General features: G+C 42.4%; 1 protein-coding gene across 1 annotated transcript; it reads left to right on the forward strand.

Moving 5' to 3' along the window:
* The first annotated feature begins 8,891 nt into the window (after positions 1–8,891).
* zgc:171775 (STKc_p38 domain-containing protein) lies at positions 8,892–19,914 on the forward strand. Its single transcript, XM_046344657.1, has 12 exons — positions 8,892–9,101; positions 12,387–12,516; positions 12,912–12,970; positions 14,750–14,861; positions 14,970–14,999; positions 15,096–15,143; positions 15,385–15,499; positions 15,655–15,726; positions 17,638–17,717; positions 17,849–17,927; positions 18,404–18,577; positions 18,772–19,914. The coding sequence occupies exons 1-12, from the start codon at positions 8,983–8,985 to the stop codon at positions 18,831–18,833; spliced, it is 1,080 nt and encodes a 359-aa protein (XP_046200613.1). The 5' UTR covers positions 8,892–8,982; the 3' UTR covers positions 18,834–19,914.

Raw genomic sequence — 19,914 nt, forward strand, 5'->3', positions numbered from 1 at the left:
ACAAGTGCATGGTGGTGTAGGGTTTATATGGTTCCTTCCTTTCCATCTAGAGTAGGAGCTCTAAGATCTACACAATGTGTCTACTGTAATAATATCTGCCTGTATGGAATTATGTTTTTATCTTTTCTGCTAAATATGGCCAAAACAAAGGACCAAAGATGGATGTTTGGAGAGGGATTATTTTGCCCGTATGGCAATCCCACCTTTGCTAGAACGGCTATCAGGAACTTTTTGAATAGGTTAGCTTCTACAACTTGTAAAACTACTTTTCAGATAATCATATTACAGGGACTCAAATGAATAATGCAACGGTCTCAGAAGTGCCGACACTTGTAGTCCGTCCAACTATAGTAGGCTTTACGCTAATAAGGTCTATTTAACAGTGTCCAGCAGTATGCTTTATGACCAATAAGGTCTATTTGACAGTGTCCAGCAGTATTCTTTATGGTCAATAAGGTCTATTTGACAGTGTCCAGCACTATTCTTTATGGTCAATAAGGTCTATTTGACAGAGTGTCCAGCAGTATTCTTTATGTTCAATAAGGTCTATTTGACAGTGTCCAGCACTATTCTTTATGGTCAATAAGGTCTATTTGACAGTGTCCAGCACTATTCTTTATGGTCAATAAGGTCTATTTGACAGTGTCCAGCACTATTCTTTATGGTCAATAAGGTCTATTTGACAGTGTCCAGCACTATTCTTTATGACCAATAAGGTCTATTTGACAGTGTCCAGCACTATTCTTTATGGTCAATAAGGTCTATTTGACAGAGTGTCCAGCAGTATTCTTTATGGTCAATAAGGTCTATTTGACAGAGTGTCCAGCAGTATTCTTTATGGTCAATAAGGTCTATTTGACAGTGTCCAGCAGTATTCTTTATGACCAGTGAGGTCTATTTGACAGTGTCCAGCACTATTCTTTATGACCAATAAGGTCTATTTGACAGTGTCCAGCACTATTCTTTATGGTCAATAAGGTCTATTTGACAGTGTCCAGCAGTATTCTTTATGGTCAATAAGGTATATTTGACAGTGTCCAGCAGTATTCTTCATGACCAATAAGGTCTATTTGACAGTGTCCAGCACTATTCTTTATGGTCAATAAGGTCTATTTGACAGAGTGTCCAGCAGTATTCTTTATGGTCAATAAGGTCTATTTGACAGTGTCCAGCTGTAATGATATTCGTCTGTTGTTTGTAGAAAGTCAGACCGAAATGCAGCGTGTAGGTTACTCATTACTTTTAATGACGCTAATACGGTACATGAAATATCGGAAGAAGAAAACAACAAATGAATGAAACTAATAGAGCCTATCTGGTGACTAACACAAAGACAGGTACAATCACCCACGAAATACAACGCGCACTCAGGCTACCTAAATACGGTTCCCAATCCGAGACAACTAGAAACAGCTGACTCCAATTTAGGAATCGCCTCAGGCAGCCAAGCCTAACTAGACACACCCCTAATAATACACACTCCCAATTAATACAAACCCTAATACGAAATACAACATATAAACCCATGTCACACCCTGGCCTACCCAAACATATAACAAAAACACAATATACAATGACCAAGGCGTGACAGAACCCCCCCCCCTAAGGTGCGGACTCCGGGACGCACCTCAAGAGCATAGGGAGGGTCCGGGTGGGCGTCTGTCCATGGTGGCGGTTCTGGCTCGGGACGTGGACCCCACTCCATAAATGTCCTAGTTCCTCCCCTTCGCGTCCTAGGATAATCCACCTTCTCCGCCAACCATGGCCTAATAGTCCTCACCCTGATCCCCACATAACTGAGGGGCAGCTCGGGACAGAGGGGCAGCTCGGGACAGAGGGGCAGCTCGGGACAGAGGGGCAGCTCGGGACAGAGGGGCAGCTCGGGACAGAGGGGCAGCTCGGGATAGAGGGGCAGCTCGGGATAGAGGGGCAACTCAGGATAGAGGGGCAACTCAGGATAGAGGGGCAACTCGGGACAGAGGGGCAGCCCGGGACAGATGGGCAGCCCGGGACAGAGGGGCAGCCCGGGACAGAGGGGCAGCCCGGGACCGAAGCAGCCCGGTACTGAGGGGAAGCCCGGTACTGAGGGGAAGCCCGGTACTGAGGGGAAGCCCGGTACTGAGAGGAAGCTCGGTACTGAAAGGAAGCTCGGTACTGAAAGGGAGCCCAGTACAGAGAGGGAACCTAGTACAGAGAGGAAGCTCAGTACTGAGAGGAAGCTCAGTACTGAGAGGAAGCTCAGTACTGAGAGGAAGCTCAGGCAGGTAGTAGGCTCCGGTAAATCCTGGCTGGCTGGTGGACCTGGATGATTAAGGTTGTCTGGCCGATCTAGAAGATCTTGGTAAACTGGCACTTCTGGCGGATCCTGGCAGACTGGCACTTCTGGTGGATCCTGGCAGACTGGTGACGCTGGGCTGACTGGCGGCGCTGGGCAGACTGGGAGCACTGGTGGCGCTGAACAGACAGGAGACTCCGGCAGCGCAGGAGAGGAGAAAGGCTCTGGCTGAGCTGAACAGGCGGGAGACTCCGATAGCGCAGGAGAAGAGAACAGCTCTGGTTGCGCTAAACAAGCGGGAGACTCCGGCAGCGCAGGAGGGGAGAAAAGCACTGGCTGCGCTGAACAGGCGAGGCACACTGGAGGCCTGGTGCGTGGTGCTGGAACTGGTGGTACTGGCGCGAGGACACGCACAGGAAGCCTGGTGCGGGGAGCTGCTACCGGAGGACTGGTGTGTAGAGGTGGCTCTGGATAGACCGGACCGTGCAGGCGCACTGGAGCTCTTGAGCACCGAGCCTGCCCAAGCTTACCTGGCTCGATGCCCACTCTAGCCCGGCCAATATGAAGGGCTGGTATGAGTCGCAGCTGGCTCTGCACCCGCACTGGAAACACTGTGCGCTCCATAGCATAACACGGTGCCTGCCCGGTCTCTCTAGCCCAACGGTGAGCACAGGGAGTATGCGCAGGTTTCCTACCTGGCATAACTATTCTCCCTTCTAGCTCCCCCCCAATAATTTTTTTGGTCTGTTTTTCCGGTTTCCAACCGCGTCGCCGTGCTGCCTCCTCATACATACGCCTCTCCGCTTTAGCTGCCTCTATTTCCTCCTTAGGACGGCGATATTCTCCCGGCTGCTCCCAGGGTCCTTGACCGTCTAATTCCTCCTCCCATGTCCAAATCTCCAAATGATGCATTCTCTTCCATTGCAACTGCTCTTCACGATTAACAGGGAGAGTAGGCTCAGGTCTGTTTCCTGACTCAGCCACTCTCTCTCTGCGCTTTCCCCTGTTACCTTCAGTTTTCGCTCTGTATAGCAATGCTTTCCTTCTCGATTCCATCCGTGTATAGCCCTCTTCGCATTGCTGTAGGGAATCCCAGGCGGGCTCTTGCACTCGCTCTGGGTCGGCTGCCCACCTGTCAATTTCTTCCCACTTGTATAATCCCTGCTTCTGCCTTCCATATCGTCCTCCTTTAGCTCCTGCCAGTTCACACGCTGCTCGGTCTGTGAATCGTGGTGGGTGATTCTGTAATGATATTCGTCTGTTGTTTGTAGAAAGTCAGACCGAAATGCAGCGTGTAGGTTACTCATGACTTTTAATGACGCTAATACGGTACATGAAATAACGGAAGAAGAAAACAACAAACGAATGAAACTAATACAGCCTATCTGGTGACTAACACAAAGACAGGTACAATCACCCACGAAATACAACGCGCACTCAGGCTACCTAAATACGGTTCCCAATCCGAGACAACTAGAAACAGCTGACTCCAATTAGGAATCGCCTCAGGCAGCCAAGCCTAACTAGACACACCCCTAATAATACACACTCCCAATTAATACAAACCCTAATACGAAATACAACATATAAACCTATGTCACACCCTGGCCTACCCAAACATATAACAAAAACACAATATACAATGACCAAGGCGTGACACCAGCAGTATTCTTTATGGTCAATAAGGTATATTTGACAGTGTCCAGCACTATTCTTTATGGTCAATAAGGTCTATTTGACAGCTAAGGTAACTGAGCTAAACGACTACCGCCCCGTAGCACTCACTTCCGTCATCATGAAGTGCTTTGAGAGACTAGTCAAGGACCATATCACCTCCACCCTACCTGACACCCTAGACCCACTCCAATTTGCTTACCGCCCAAATAGGTCCACAGACGATGCAATCTCAACCACACTGCACACTGCCCTAACCCACCTGGACAAGAGGAATACCTATGTGAGAATGCTGTTCATCGACTACAGCTCGGCATTCAACACCATAGTACCCTCCAAGCTCGTCATCAAGCTCGAGACCCTGGGTCTCGACCCCGCCCTGTGCAACTGGGTACTGGACTTCCTGACGGGCCGCCCCAGGTGGTGAGGGTAGGCAACAACATCTCCTCCCCGCTGATCCTCAACACGGGGGCCCCACAAGGGTGCGTTCTGAGCCCTCTCCTGTACTCCCTGTTCACCCACGACTGCGTGGCCACAACGACGAGACGGCCTACAGGGAGGAGGTGAGGGCCCTTGGAGTGTGGTGTCAGGAAAATAACCTCACACTCAACGTCAACAAAACTAAGGAGATGATTGTGGACTTCAGGAAACAGCAGAGGGAACACCCCCTATCCACATCGATGGAACAGTAGTGGAGAGGGTAGCTAGTTTTAAGTTCCTCGGCATACACATCACAGACAAACTGAATTGGTCCACTCACACTGACAGCGTCGTGAAGAAGTGCGCAGCAGCGCCTATTCAACCTCAGGAGGCTGAAGAAATTCGGCTTGTCACCAAAAGCACTCACAAACTTCTACAGATGCACATCGAGAGCATCCTGGCGGGCTGTATCACCGCCTGGTACGGCAACTGCTCCGCCCTCAACCGTAAGGCTCTCCAGAGGGTAGTGAGGACTGCACAACGCATCACCGGGGGCAAACTACCTGCCCTCCAGGACACCTACACCACCCGTTGTTACAGGAAGGCCATAAAGATCATCAAGGACATCAACCACCCGAACCACTGCCTGTTCACCCCGCTATCATCCAGAAGGCGAGGTCAGTACAGGTGCATCAAAGCTGGGACCGAGAGACTGAAAAACAGCTTCTATCTCAAGGCCATCAGACTGTTAAATAGCCACCACTAACATTGAGTGGCTGCTGCCAACATACTGTCATTGACACTGACCCAACTCCAGCCATTTAATAATGGGAATTGATGGGAAATGATGTAAATATATCACTAGCCACTTTAAACAATGCTACCTTATATAATGTTACTTACCCTACATTATTCATCTCATATACATATGTATATACTGTACTCTACAACATCGACTGCATCCTTATGTAACACATGTATCACTAGCCACTTTAACTATGCCACTTTGTTTACTTTGTCTACATACTCATCTCATATGTATATACTGTACTCGATACCATCTACTGTATGCTGCTCTGTACCATCACTCATTCATATATCCTTATGTACATGTTCCTTATCCCCTTACACTGTGTATAAGACAGTAGTTTTGGAATTGTTAGTTAGATTACTTGTTGGTTATCACTGCATTGTCGGAACTAGAAGCACAAGCATTTCGCTACACTCGCATTAACATCTGCTAACCATGTGTATGTGACAAATAAAATTTGATTTGATTTGATTTGATTTGATTTGACAGTGTCCAGCAGTATTCTTTATGGTCAATAAGGTCTATTTGACAGAGTGTCCAGCAGTATTCTTTATGCCCAGTAAGTGTCTCCCTCACTCCGGCTGCTGGTCAATTCAGTCTGAACATTCAGATGAGAAAATCTGGGCTGGCTTTGAATCAATAACTTGTTATATTTGTTTTGCTGCCAGGAGTGTCCGTAGGATGCCCATATTCCACAAATGTTCATGTTAGAAGTCCCATAGTAAATCATTTAATGAGCTCAGACAAATGTCTTACAATAGCAATAAAGGTTTGAAGGATGTGGTATATGGCCAATATACCACTTCTAAGGGCTGTTATTTAAGCACGAAACACCACAGAGTGCCTGAACACAGCCCTTAGTCGTGGTATATTGGCGATATACCACAAATCCTGTGAAGCGTTATTGCTATTATAAACTGGTTAACAACATAATTAGAGCAGTAAAAATAACAGTTTTACCATACCCATGGTATACTGTCTGATATGGAGCAGCAGGTAGCCTAGTGGTTAGAGCGTTTGACAAGTAACCGAAAGGTTACAAGATCAAATCCCTGAGCTGACAAGGTAAGAATCTGTTGTTCTGAACAAGGCAGTTAACCCACTTTTCCTAAGCTGTCAATGAAAATAAGAATTTGTTCTTAACTGACTTGCCTAGTTAACGAAAGGAAGAAAAATATGGCTTTCAGCCAATCAGTATTCAGTGCTTGAACTGTACAGTATGGATTTTACAGTAGCCTTTGAGTTGCAATACTCAATACTTACTTGTAATGTCATTAGCTTTCTGTACAACCAACCACGGACCAATCAAAAAGCTGTAACTGTCATCTGTGTGACCTTAATAAGGGTGCAATCTGTGCATGACAGAGCTTTTACCAGGTACAAGAAGCCTTCATACCTGATTTCACACACAAACACAAACCTTTTTCTTACACATCTGATTGAACAGAAGAGCAAGAGGAATTTGGCAGCCTTTGGTAGCATTTAGACTGGTGCTACAAAAAGAGAGGAACATGAATAAATTCTTATGGCTGGGGGCAGTATTGAGTAGCTTGGATGAATAAGGTGCCCAGAGGTGCCCAGAGTAAACTGCCTGCTACTCAGTCCCAGTTGCTAATATATGCATATTATTACATTATATTTGGATATTATATTATATTTGGATAGAACACACTCAGAAGTTTGTTTGAATGATGTCTGTGAGTATAACAGAACTCATATGACAGGCAAAAACCTGAGAAAAAATCCAACCAGGAAGTGGGAAATTTGAGGTTGGTCATTTTTCAACTCATTCCCTATTGACGATACAGTGGGATACTGGTCATGTTGCACTTCCTAAGGCTTCCACTAGATGTCAACAGTCTTTAGAACCTTGTTTGATGCTTCTACTGTAAAGGAGGGGCTCATAAGGGCTCTTTGAGTCAGTGGTCTGGCAGATTGCCACAAGCTCGTGACGCTCGTTCACGTGAGAGGTAACTCGAGTTCCATTGCATTTCTGAAGACAAAGGAATTCTCTGGTTGGAACATTACTGAAGATTTATGTTAACAACATCCTAAAGATTGATTCTATACATCGTTTGACATGTTTTTACAGACTGTAACGGAACTTTTTGACATTTCGTCTGCTCCTAGTGAACGCGCTTCGTGAGTTTGGAATTGTTTACAAAATGCGCTAACAAAAGTATCTATTTGGACCTAAATGATGGACATTATTGAACAAAACAAACATTTATTGTGGAACGGGGATTCCTGGGAGTGCATTCTGATGGAGACCATCAAAGGTAAGTGAATATTTATAAGTTATTTCAGACTGCACAATATGGTGGATATCTTTTTGGCTTGTTTGGTCTTGTTTGGTCTCTGAGCGCCGTACTCAGATTATTGCATGGTGTGCTTTTTCCGTAAAGCTTTTTTGAAATCTGACACAGCGGTTGCATTAAGGGGAAGTGTATCTAAATTCCATGCATAACACTTGTATTTTCATCAACATTTATCATGAGTATTTCTGTAAATTGACGTGGCTCTCTGCAAAATCACCGGATGTTTTTGGAACTACTGAATATAAAGCTCCGATGTATACTGAGATTTTTTTTATATAAATATTAACTTTATCGAACAAAACATACATGTATTGTGTAACATGAAGTCCTATCAGTGTCATCTGATGACGGTCATCAAAGGTTAGTGATTCATTTTATCTCTATTTCTGACTCCTCTTTTTGGCTGTTAAAATGTGTTTTTCTATGACTTGGCTCTGATAATCGTTTGTGGTGCTTTCGCTGTAAAGCCTATTTGAAATCGGACACTGTGTTGGGATTAACAAGAAGTATATCTTTAAAATGGTGTGAATTACTTCTATGTTTGAGGAATCTTAATTATGGGATTTCTGTTGTTTTGAATTTGGCGCCCTGCACTTTCACTGGCTGTTGTCATATCGATCCCAGCCATAAGAAGTTTTAAAGCCTATAGATGTGATGTTTGTGAGTATCATGAATCAGCACTGTTGAAATGCTTAAAAGAGATTCCTCCATTGTTTTACCCCCCCAAATCGTTTTACTTAGTGTTGCTTTAAAAGTATGGGTAATCAGAGATTAGTTAATGTTGATGATTCACGGCGGGAGGAGGTATACAGAGCCTCTGACAGGTGACTGTTTACACATTGCAGTACAGCGGAAAGGACAAGATGTGGTGTGTTTATAAATTCAATCTGGAGTGCCAGAGTGTGCTCAGATTGCGCTCTGGGCATTCATAAACTCAGAGCATTGTCAGATAGTCTGTTCCTAAATTCAGAGCATTGCGTCCTCGAAGTGTTCAGAGCGCACATTGGACGCTCTGGCCTAGGAGTAGGGTTGATCAGAGCGTTCTGACCTTATAATGGCAGTCAAGCAACCAAGCTAAAAGGCTAACTTGGCTAGCATGCTAACTACTTCCAGACACAAATAAGAAAACACCTTACTCTGACCATTTCACTCCCCCTAGCAGAGATGATTAGGCTGTTTTCATGTTATCCAGCCTGTTAGTGACTGTAACTGTGCTGCTGGCAATAATTGAATTACGCTTTTTTGCCTACATTTACTGGCACCGACCATATTCATAAACTCAGAAGTTATTCTGCACTCTGGCACACTCAGACTAGAGCTCTGAAATCGTAGTAGAAAACCAGAGTGAAATTACGAACGCACCCTCAGGGTGGGCGTCTCCCAGCTACCTTTGCTTACCTGTCATTTCCAAATCTTAAAGCGATTACAGATTTCCAATAGGTACCTCACTGGTTTGAACTAAAGGGACATTTTGTATTGACAAAATGGAATCGCCCGTGAAGAAAGGTTTCCTTAGACTGGAAATACAGAAAACAACATGGGAGGTTCCGGAGCAATATACGGCACTGAAAGCTGTTGGCTCAGGTGCTTACGGGACAGTATGGTGAGTTGACTTTGTGAACGGTCAGTGCATTCTGGGATTCTTGGGACATCACTACCCTAAACCCTAAACCCTAACCTTAACCCTTACCCTAACCTTTAACCTTACCCTAACCTTAACCATATCCCTTACCAAACCATATTCTTAACCCTTACCTTCTCCATGTAAAATGTAAACTTCAATGGGGGTAGGGATATCCCAAGGATAGCACAAACCCTTTGGGTGACGGGTAATTATTGGGAGGCCTTGCAGGAATAACTTCATGCCAAACCAGCATGTGTTTGTATTCTTTAGAATATACCTCTGTATAAATACAGTTGTTCTTAATCTCAGTCATGTCTCAAATATGTAGAAAATAAAAAATAATGGAAGGAACAACTTTTCCTTAGCCTATAATTGTTTATTTATTTTCAATAAAATCCAAAACTCTACATTATTGGATTTTGACAGTTTTTGTTGTTGCATTTGTTCTATACTGAATAGACTGGTCATTGCTAACAGAGGCACTATTGTATTTCCTCAAGCAAATAAGCAAGTTGAAGCAGGTTTCGAGATAAGACAAGAATTTTGCTCTCCCAACCTGGAGCAAGCCCCGTAATCTACCTCTGCCAGATATAGGTCATATGGAATGTCTGAAATCAAATGTTATTTGTAGGACTTCAGATGATAATTTGTCAAACTCTGACATAAAAGTCAATCAAAGATTTTGCAGTCTTTGATGACCTGGTATTGAGAGTAAACCACAGGAGGTTGGTGGCGCATTAATTGGGGAGGATGGGCTCGTGGTAATGGCTGGAGCGGAATTAGTGGCATGGTATCAAATACATCAAACACATGCCATTCCATTTGCTCCATTCCAGCCATTATTATTAGCCGTCCTCCCCTCAGCAGCCTTCACTGGAGGAAACCATTCTATCTATATCCCCCACAGTCTGTTGCTATTGAGAGTGAACCATTCTATCTATATCCCCCACAGTCTGTTGCTATTGAGAGTGAACCATTCTATCTATATCCCCCACAGTCTATTGCTATTGAGAGTAAACCATTCTATCTATATCCCCCACAGTCTGTTGCTATTGAGAGTAAACCATTCCTTATATATCCCACACAATCTATTGCTATTGAGAGTAAACCATTCTATCTATATCCCCCACAGTCTGTTGCTAATGAGAAACCATTCTAAATCCCCCACAGTCTGTTGCTATTGATCCATTCCTTCTATATCCCCCACAGTCTGTTGCTATTGAGAGTAAACCATTCTATAATCCCGACAGTCTATCTATATCCCCTATATCCCCCACAGTCTGTTGCTATTGAGAGTAAACCATTCTTCTATCCCCCACAGTCTGTTGCTATTGAGAGTGAACCATTCTATCTATAATCCCGACAGTCTATTGCTATTGAGAGTAAACCATTCTATCTATATCCCCCACAGTCTGTTGCTATTGAGAGTAAACCATTCCTTCTATATCCCCCACAGTCTGTTGCTGTTGAGAGTGAACCATTCTATCTATATACCCGACAGTCTATTGCTATGGAGAGTAAACCATTATATCTAGATCCCCCACAGTCTGTTGCTATTGAGAGTAAACCATTCTATCTATATCCCCCACAGTCTGTTGTTATTGAGAGTAAACCATTCTATCTATATCCCCCACAGTCTGTTGCTATTGAGAGTAAACCATTCTATCTATATCCCCCACAGTCTGTTGCTAATGAGAGTAACCATTCTATCTATATCCCCCACAGTCTGTTGCTAATGAGAGTCAACCATTCTATCTATATCCCCGACAGTCTATTGCTATGGAGAGTAAAACATTCTATCTATATCCCCCACAGTCTATTGCTATTGAGAGTAAACCATTCTATCTATATCCCCCACAGTCTGTTGCTATTGAGAGTAAACCATTCCTTCTATATCCCACACAATCTATTGCTATTGAGAGTAAACCATTCTATCTATATCCCCCACAGTCTGTTGCTAATGAGAGTAAACCATTCTATCTATATCCCCCACAGTCTGTTGCTATTGAGAGTAAACCATTCCTTCTATATCCCCCACAGTCTGTTGCTATTGAGAGTGAACCATTCTATCTATATCCCCGACAGTCTATTGCTATTGAGAGTAAACCATTCTATCTATATCCCCCACAGTCTGTTACTATTGAGAGTAAACCATTCCTTCTATATCCCCCACAGTCTGTTGCTGTTGAGAGTGAACCATTCTATCTATATCCCCGACAGTCTGTTGCTATTGAGAGTAAACCATTCTAACTATATCCCCCACAGTCTGTTGCTATTGAGAGTAAACCATTCTATCTATATCCCCCACAGTCTGTTGCTATTGAGAGTGAACCATTCTATCCTTATCCCCCACAGTCTGTTGCTATTGAGAGTAAACCATTCTATCTATATCCCCCGCAGTCTGTTGCTATTGAGAGTGAACTATTCTATCTATATCCCCACAGTCTGTTGCTATTGAGAGTGAACCATTCTATCTATATCCCCCACAGTCTATTGCTTTTGAGAGTAAACCATTCTATCTATATCCCCCACAGTCTGTTGCTATTGAGAGTAAACCATTCTATCTATATCCCCCACAGTCTGTTGCTATTGAGAGTAAAACATTTTATCTCTATCCCCCACAGTCTGTTGCTATTGAGAGTAAATCATTCTATCTCTATCCCCCACAGTCTGTTGCTATTGAGAGTAAACCATTCTATCTATATCCCCCACAGTCTGTTTCAATTGAGAGTAAACCATTCTATCTATTTCCCCCACAGTCTGTTGCCATTGAGAGTAAACCATTCTATCTATATCCCCCACAGTCTGTTGCCATTGAGAGTAAACCATTCTATCTATATCCCCCACAGTCTGTTGCTATTGAGAGTAAACCATTCTTACTATATCCCTCACAGTCTGTTGATATTGAGAGTAAACCATTCTATCTATATCCCCCACAGTCTGTTGCTATTGAGAGTGAACCATTCTATCTATATCCCCCACAGTCTGTTGCTATTGAGAGTGAACCATTCTATATATATCCCCCACAGTCTGTTGCTATTGACAGTGAACCATTCTATCTATATCCCCCACAGTCTATTGCTATTGAGAGTAAACCATTCTATCTATATCCCCCACAGTCCGTTGCTATTGAGAGTAAACCATTCTATCTATATCCCCCACAGTCTGTTGTTATTGAGAGTTAACCAGTCTATCTAGTCTGAGACATAATTGTTATATCCAGCACTAATGTACTTTGTCTTCTGACCTTGTCTCATTTATTAGTTCTGCTATTGACCAGCAGACCAAGGAGAAGGTGGCCATTAAGAAGCTCTATCGTCCATTTCAGTCCCTGATCCATGCTAAACGGGCCTACCGGGAACTACGACTGTTGCGCCACATCCAGCATGACAATGTAAGTACTTGGGATATCTGAGATGCGCTCCCCTAGACAGAGATTCCAGTCACTCAAAAATGTAGAGGCTTTTCATTACAATGCAGTAATTGTCATTCTACAGTACTTCACATCAGAATAATTTGCAGTCCAGTGGACACTATTCAGCATCCAGTTGTATTGCTTTGCCTCTTTCCTACGTGTTTATTTATGTTTAGGGGAAAGGAGTAGCGGCCGTTATGGGCCAGTGTTTTCACTCAACACTTCACAGTGCACATATTCCTAGAGAACTGTTCATCAGGCCCACTTATTCTGTTACGGGCGATGAATAAGTCTCACTGCAATGTATAATGTGCTCACTTATCGTGGGAATAAACCCTTCCATTCCTCTTCTACTCCCTGTTGTTTTCCTAAAGGTGATCTGCCTCCTTAATGTCTTCACACCTGATTTCTCCCTGGAGAAATTCCAGACATTGTGAGTGGTGAGCTGTGAATAGCATTCCTCTGCCAGTTGTCTCAGCTTGTTGAGACAGGCTGCTCAGAGTGTATCTTGGACTTTTAGTTTCATAGTGTGTGTTTTCTGTTTGTGTGTGTGTGTGTGTGTGTGTGTGTGTGTGTGTGTGTGTGTGTGTGTGTGTGTGTGTGTGTGTGTGTGTGTGTGTGTGTGTGTGTGTGTGTGTGTGTGTGTGTGTGTGTGTGTGTGTGTGTGTGTGTGTGTGTGTGTGTGTGTGTGTGTGTGTGTGTGTGTGTGCTTGCAGGCGTGCATGTTTCTTCATGTTTGTTTGTGCTTGGGTATGTGATATCTTCTCATATCTGAGAAAAAACATAGATTTGATGTCTGGTTTAGGATTCTTACCACGAGACACAGTATATGATGTACCCTGCATTATTTTGTCATGTTATTATACACCTGCAGCACTTTAGTTGTAGGTGGTAGAATTAGTACATTATGTTTTGTATCATTCCATATCCCTGCTTGTATTCTCTGCCACAGTTACATGGTGATACTGTTTGTATCTGGCTACTGCCCCCCCCCCCTCTCTCTCTCTCCGTCATGACACAGTTACATGGTGATACTGTTTGTATCTGGCTACTGCCCCCCCCTCTCTGTCTCTCCTTCATGTCACAGTTACATGGTGATACTGCATGTATCTGGCTACTGCCCCCCTCTCTCTCTCTCTCTCCTTCATGTCACAGTTACATGGTGATACTGTTTGTATCTGGCTACTGCCCCCCCCCTCCTCTCCTTCACCCCTTTCTCTCTCTCCTTCATGTCACAGTAACATGGTGATACTGTTTGTATCTGGCTACTGCTCCCCCCCATCTCTCTCTCTCTCCTTCATGACACAGTTACATGGTGATACTGTTTGTATCTGGCTACTGCTCCCCCCCCCCCTCTCTCTCTCTCCTTCATGTCACAGTAACATGGTGATACTGTTTGTATCTGGCTACTGCTCCCCCCCCTCTCTCTCCCCCACAGTCGCTCTCTTTCTCTCTCTCTCTCTCTCTCTCTCTCTCTCCTTCATGTCACAGTAACATGGTGATACTGTTTGTATCTGGCTACTGCCCCCCTCACCCCCACCCTTCTCTCTCCTTCATGTCACAGTAACATGGTGATACTGTTTGTATCTGGCTACTGCCCCCCCCCCCCACCCTTCTCTCTCTCTCCTTCATGTCACAGTAACATGGTGATACTGTTTGTATCTGGCTACTGCCCCCCCTTCATGTCACAGTAACATGGTGATACTGTTTGTATCTGGCTACTGCCCCCCCTCTCTCTCCTTCATGTCACAGTAACATGGTGATACTGTTTGTATCTGGCTACTGCCCCCCCCCCCCCCCCACCCTTCTCTCTCTCTCCTTCATGTCACAGTAACATGGTGATACTGTTTGTATCTGGCTACTGCCCCCCCCCCCCACCCTCTCTCTCCTTCATGTCACAGTAACATGGTGATACTGTTTGTATCTGGCTACTGCTCCCCCCCCTCTCTCCTTCATGTCACAGTAACATGGTGATACTGTTTGTATCTGGCTACTGCCCCCCCCCCCCCATGTCACCCCCACCCTTCTCTCTCTCTCCTTCATGTATATATATATATATATATATATCACAGTAACATGGTGATACTGTTTGTATCTGGCTACTGCCCCCCCCACCCCCACCCTTCTCTCTCTCTCCTTCATGTCACAGTAACATGGTGATACTGTTTGTATCTGGCTACTGCCCCCCCCCTCTCTCTCCTTCATGTCACAGTTACATGGTGATGCCCTTTGTGGCTGAGGATCTCGGTAACATCATGAAGAGGAGGAGATTGACTGATCGCGTCATCGTTTACCTCTTCTACCAGCTTCTATGTGGCCTCAAGGTGTTTACTACCACTCATTAAGTGTATACACATGCCTTTAAATAATGCTATTACCAATGTGAAAAGGATTCTTTAAAAATGTATATTTTTCTATTTTTCTACCCTTAGTATATCCATTCTGCAGGGATCATCCATCGGGTTTGTATTAGGCTCTTATCAATATACATGAAACACAAAGTACATTTGAGTGACCAGATCGTATAACATCCTACAATACTTTGCTTTATTCTTTAGGACCTAAAACCTGGAAACCTAGCCGTGAACGATAACTGTGAATTGAAGGTAAATAAGAATTTGGCAACAACCTGCATGTACATGTATTGATAATACTGCACTTTATAACTCATTTTATAACCTTCAGACAGTGAGAGAAATGTCATTTACTTGATTTAGAAAGATGCCACACGGGTGTTTAAAGACTACACTTTATTGTTTGATTGTTGTGATTAAATATAAGCTTCTCTTTTAATAACCTTTACCTCACTTTTCCTTCACATTCCCTCGCTTTCTCTTTCTATCTCAGATCCTGGACTTTGGTCTAGCGAGACATGCAGAGAGTGAGATGACGGGCTATGTGGTGACACGCTGGTACAGGTCACCAGAGGTCATCTTCAACTGGATGCACTATAGCCAGTCAGGTGACCTATCGCCAACACACAATGAAAACCATTTCATGTATTTTGGGCTTCACTTTTCCTTGCATTGCAAACACTTCTAGGTTATCTTACTCTTGTACTATTGGCTCATTGGTATCTCATGTGTTATATATTCTGTGTGTCTGTCTCCATCTCAGTGGACTTGTGGTCAGCAGGCTGCATCTTGGCTGAGATGATCACAGGCCAGGTTCTGTTCCCAGGCAAAGACAGTATCCTCTAATGTTCCCTCTGACACTTCCACTGTAAAACTCACTCATTATACATCAACACAAACACATATAATCTGTACCCCATCCAGTGTATATTAATGATGTACTTATCATTTAGTTGTCTGATGTACTTATCATTTAGTTGTCTGATGTACTTATCATTTAGTTGTCTGATGTACTTATCATTTAGTTGTCTGATGTACTTATCATTTAGTTGTCTGATGTACTTATCATTTAGTTGTCTGATGTACTTATCATTTAGTTGTCTGATGTACTTATCATTTAGTTGTCTGATGTACTTATCATCTAGTTATCTGATGTACTTATCATTTAGTTGTCTGATGTACTTATCATCTAGTTGTCTGATGTACTTATCATTTAGTTGTCTGATGTACCTATCATTTAGTTGTCTGATGTACTTATCATCTAGTTGTCTGATGTACTTATCATTTAGTTGTCTGATGTACTTATCATTTAGTTGTCTGATGTACTTATCATCTAGTTGTCTGATGTACTTATCATTTAGTTATCTGATGTACTTATCATCTAGTTGTCTGATGTACTTATCATTTAGTTGTCTGATGTACTTATCTTGTAGTTATCTGATGTACTTATCATTTAGTTGTCTGATGTACTTATCATTTAGTTGTCTGATGTACTTATCATTTAGTTGTCTGATGTACTTATCATCTAGTTGTCTGATGTACTTATCATTTAGTTGTCTGATGTACTTATCATTTAGTTGTCTGATGTACTTATCACCTAGTTATCTGATGTACTTATCATTTAGTTGTCTGATGTACTTATCACCTAGTTATCTGATGTACTTATCATTTAGTTGTCTGATGTACTTATCACCTAGTTATCTGATGTACTTATCATCTAGTTGTCTGATGTACTTATCACCTAGTTATCTGATGTACTTATCATCTAGTTGTCTGATGTACTTATCATCTAGTTGTCTGATGTACTTATCATTTAGTTGTCTGATGTACTTATCATTTAGTTGTCTGATGTACTTATCATCTAGTTGTCTGATGTACTTATCATTTAGTTGTCTGATGTACTTATCATTTAGTTGTCTGATGTACTTATCATCTAGTTGTCTGATGTACTTATCATTTAGTTGTCTGATGTACTTATCATTTAGTTGTCTGATGTACTTATCATCTAGTTGTCTGATGTACTTATCATTTAGTTGTCTGATGTACTTATCTTGTAGTTATCTGGTGTTGTTAGCATGTAGTTATATGGTGTAGTTATCATGAATTTATATGGTGTAGTTATCATGCAGTTATCTGATGTAGTTTTCATGAAGTTATCTTGTGTAGTTATAGTGTAGTTATCTAATGTAGTTATCATGCAGGTATGATGAAGTTATGTGATGTAGTTATCATGAAGTTATCTGGTGTAGTTATCTGGTGTAGTTATCATGCAGTTATCATGAAGTTATCTGGTGTAGTTATCTGGTGTAGTTAGCGTGTAGTTATCTGATGTAGTTATCAGGTGGAGTTATCATGTGTAGTTAGCATACAGTTATCTGGTGTAATTATCCTGTAGTTATCTGATGTAGTTTTCTGATGTAGTTATCATGTGTAGTTAGCATACAGTTATCTGGTGTAGTTATATTGTGGTTATCTGATGTAGTTATCATGTAGTTATCTGGTGTAGTTAGCGTGTAGTTATCTGCTAGTTATCAGGTGTAGTTATCATGTAGTTATCTGATGTATTTATCAGGTGGAGTTAGCTGATGGAGTTATTGTGTAGTTATCATTGTGCAGTTGCACAAAGTACAACACCGTTCATGCAATCACACTGTTCACTGATCATTTACTGTAACTATTTTGCTTGAAACTGTTTCCACTGTCTGCCGTTGTGTGTCTCTACCCCCTCCTTGACCATCCTGTTCAGGCATTGACCAGTTGAAGAAGATCCTCCACGTAACAGGAACACCACCATCCTCCCTGCTGCAGAAGATGCAGAGCAAAGATGTAGGCCTACTGTCATCTCAGTCTAATGGCAACTATTCAGCTTGCAATGATTCAATGTAGCTTGGTGTTGAAGTCACAAGTTATGGTCAGTATGGGATTGACAGTTGAACATTGTTGGTATTGTCTTGTAGGCTCGTTCATATGTGCAGGGTCTCCCTATCCAAAAGAAGAAAAACTTTAAGGAAGTCTTTCCCTCCTTGGATGTAAATGGTGAGTTGGTCTATCTATCATTATTTTGCTAATGGAACATTCTGCATGGTGGTTATGAATATCCAGTTCTTCAGTGATGTTTTACTGCTTTGTATTGAGAACAGTTGAGGGCTGTGATGACTCTACTTCATGCTCTATTTCCTAATATAAACTGGGTCGTTTGAGCCCTGAATGCTGATTGGTTGACAGCCGTGGTATATCAGACCGTATACCACGGGTATGACTAAACATATATTTTTACTGCTCTAATTACATTGGTAAACCGTTTATAATAGCAAAGAGGCACATTAGGGGTATGTGGTATATGGCTAACATACCATGGGCTAAGGCCTGTATCAAGACACTCTGTGTTGCGTCGTATGTTAGAACAGCCCTTAGCCGTGGTATATTGGTCATATACCACACCCCCTTGGGCCTTACTGCTTAAATGCCTACCTCTCTCTCTCTCTTCATGTCCTGTGTGTACCTCTGTCCAGCGGTGGATCTGCTGGACAGCATACTGCTGCTGGACCCAGACACCAGGATGACAGCTAAAGAGGGCCTCTCACACCCCTACCTCTCTGAGTTCCATGATCCAGAATCTGAACCCGACTCCCCACCGTACGACGACTCCTTTGAAAGCATGGAGCTTGACGTGGGAGAGTGGAGTAGTGAGTATATCTTACCTATGACAGATTACCTTGTTGTACATGTTGATGGGATTTATCCTGAATTACCCACAGCTTTTAGAGCCCTACACTTACAGTTTTGCAAAGTTTCCCTTTTAGGAAATTCAATTCTAAAATACTGTATGGTGTGCTTCATGTGGTAAAATAAATACAAATATTGACTCTTTTCCTGTTAGGTCTGATCCACATGGAGATTATGACTTTTGACCCCAGAAACCCCAGTGCCACTGCAATGTAGCGGACAGACACAACAGAACACTCCATCTTATAAAAAGCATCACATTTCACAACATGGTTTCATGACTTCATGAAACATGATACTGGAAAAAGTGGCGCCGAAGGAGATGGCTGTCTTTTTTACGATCCCGTAACTAATTGTGCGATTGTTTAAAAGCATTGTTGGTTAAGGGCTTGTAAGTAAGCATTTCACAGTGTTGTATTCGGCGCATGTGACAAATACAATTTGATTTGATTTGCTATGTCATCATTTTTATGGATCCCTCATGTTTTAAGGGTAGGTCATGGTTTTAACTTGTTTTAAGGTATACATTTTCAGAATGCTTTGTAAAAATGAATATGAATGATGTACAACCTTTTAATATATTAGTAGTATTATCATATTAAATATAGTAACGTGGTAATCAACCACACCATTTGCATGTTTATCCAATCTATGTATGAACAATGTTTTATCTTGACTGAGTAAAACCTCATACCTCAAATCAATCTCATCTATGAACACATTTTCATCTCTGACTCAATTAGCATTTTCCAAAATTAAGCATGTTTTGGTATCTTAACTGAAAAATTATGTTTGATGCCAGAAAACTACATGTCAATCAATAAATCCACCTAGTGTACAGTAGACGGCACATGTTCAGTGTAATGTATAATGTTCTTATGTTGCCCTTTTTTTTGTTTTGTGAACGGATTAGATAGGTCATCATTTCAGTTCTGTTACAGCAATAGTGTTAAGGTAATAAGTAAAAAATACTTTAAAGTACTACTTAAGTAATTTTTGGGGGTATCTGTACTTTGCTATTTATATTTTTGACAACTTTTACCTTCACTACACTACATTCCTAAAGAAAATAATGTACCTTTTATTCCATACATTTTCCCTGACACCCAAAAGTACTTGTTATATTTAGAATTTTCATGGCAGGACAGCAATATGGTCCAATTCACGCGTCTATCAATATAACGCATTGTCATCCCTAATGCCTCTGATCTTACAGACTCACTGCAAATACTGCATTTGTAAATTATGTCTGAGTGTTGGAGTGCATCCCCTGGCTGTCCGTCAATAAAAAATAAAA

Source organism: Oncorhynchus gorbuscha, linkage group LG03 (assembly GCF_021184085.1).
Source record: "Oncorhynchus gorbuscha isolate QuinsamMale2020 ecotype Even-year linkage group LG03, OgorEven_v1.0, whole genome shotgun sequence".
Lineage (NCBI taxonomy): Eukaryota > Metazoa > Chordata > Actinopteri > Salmoniformes > Salmonidae > Oncorhynchus > Oncorhynchus gorbuscha.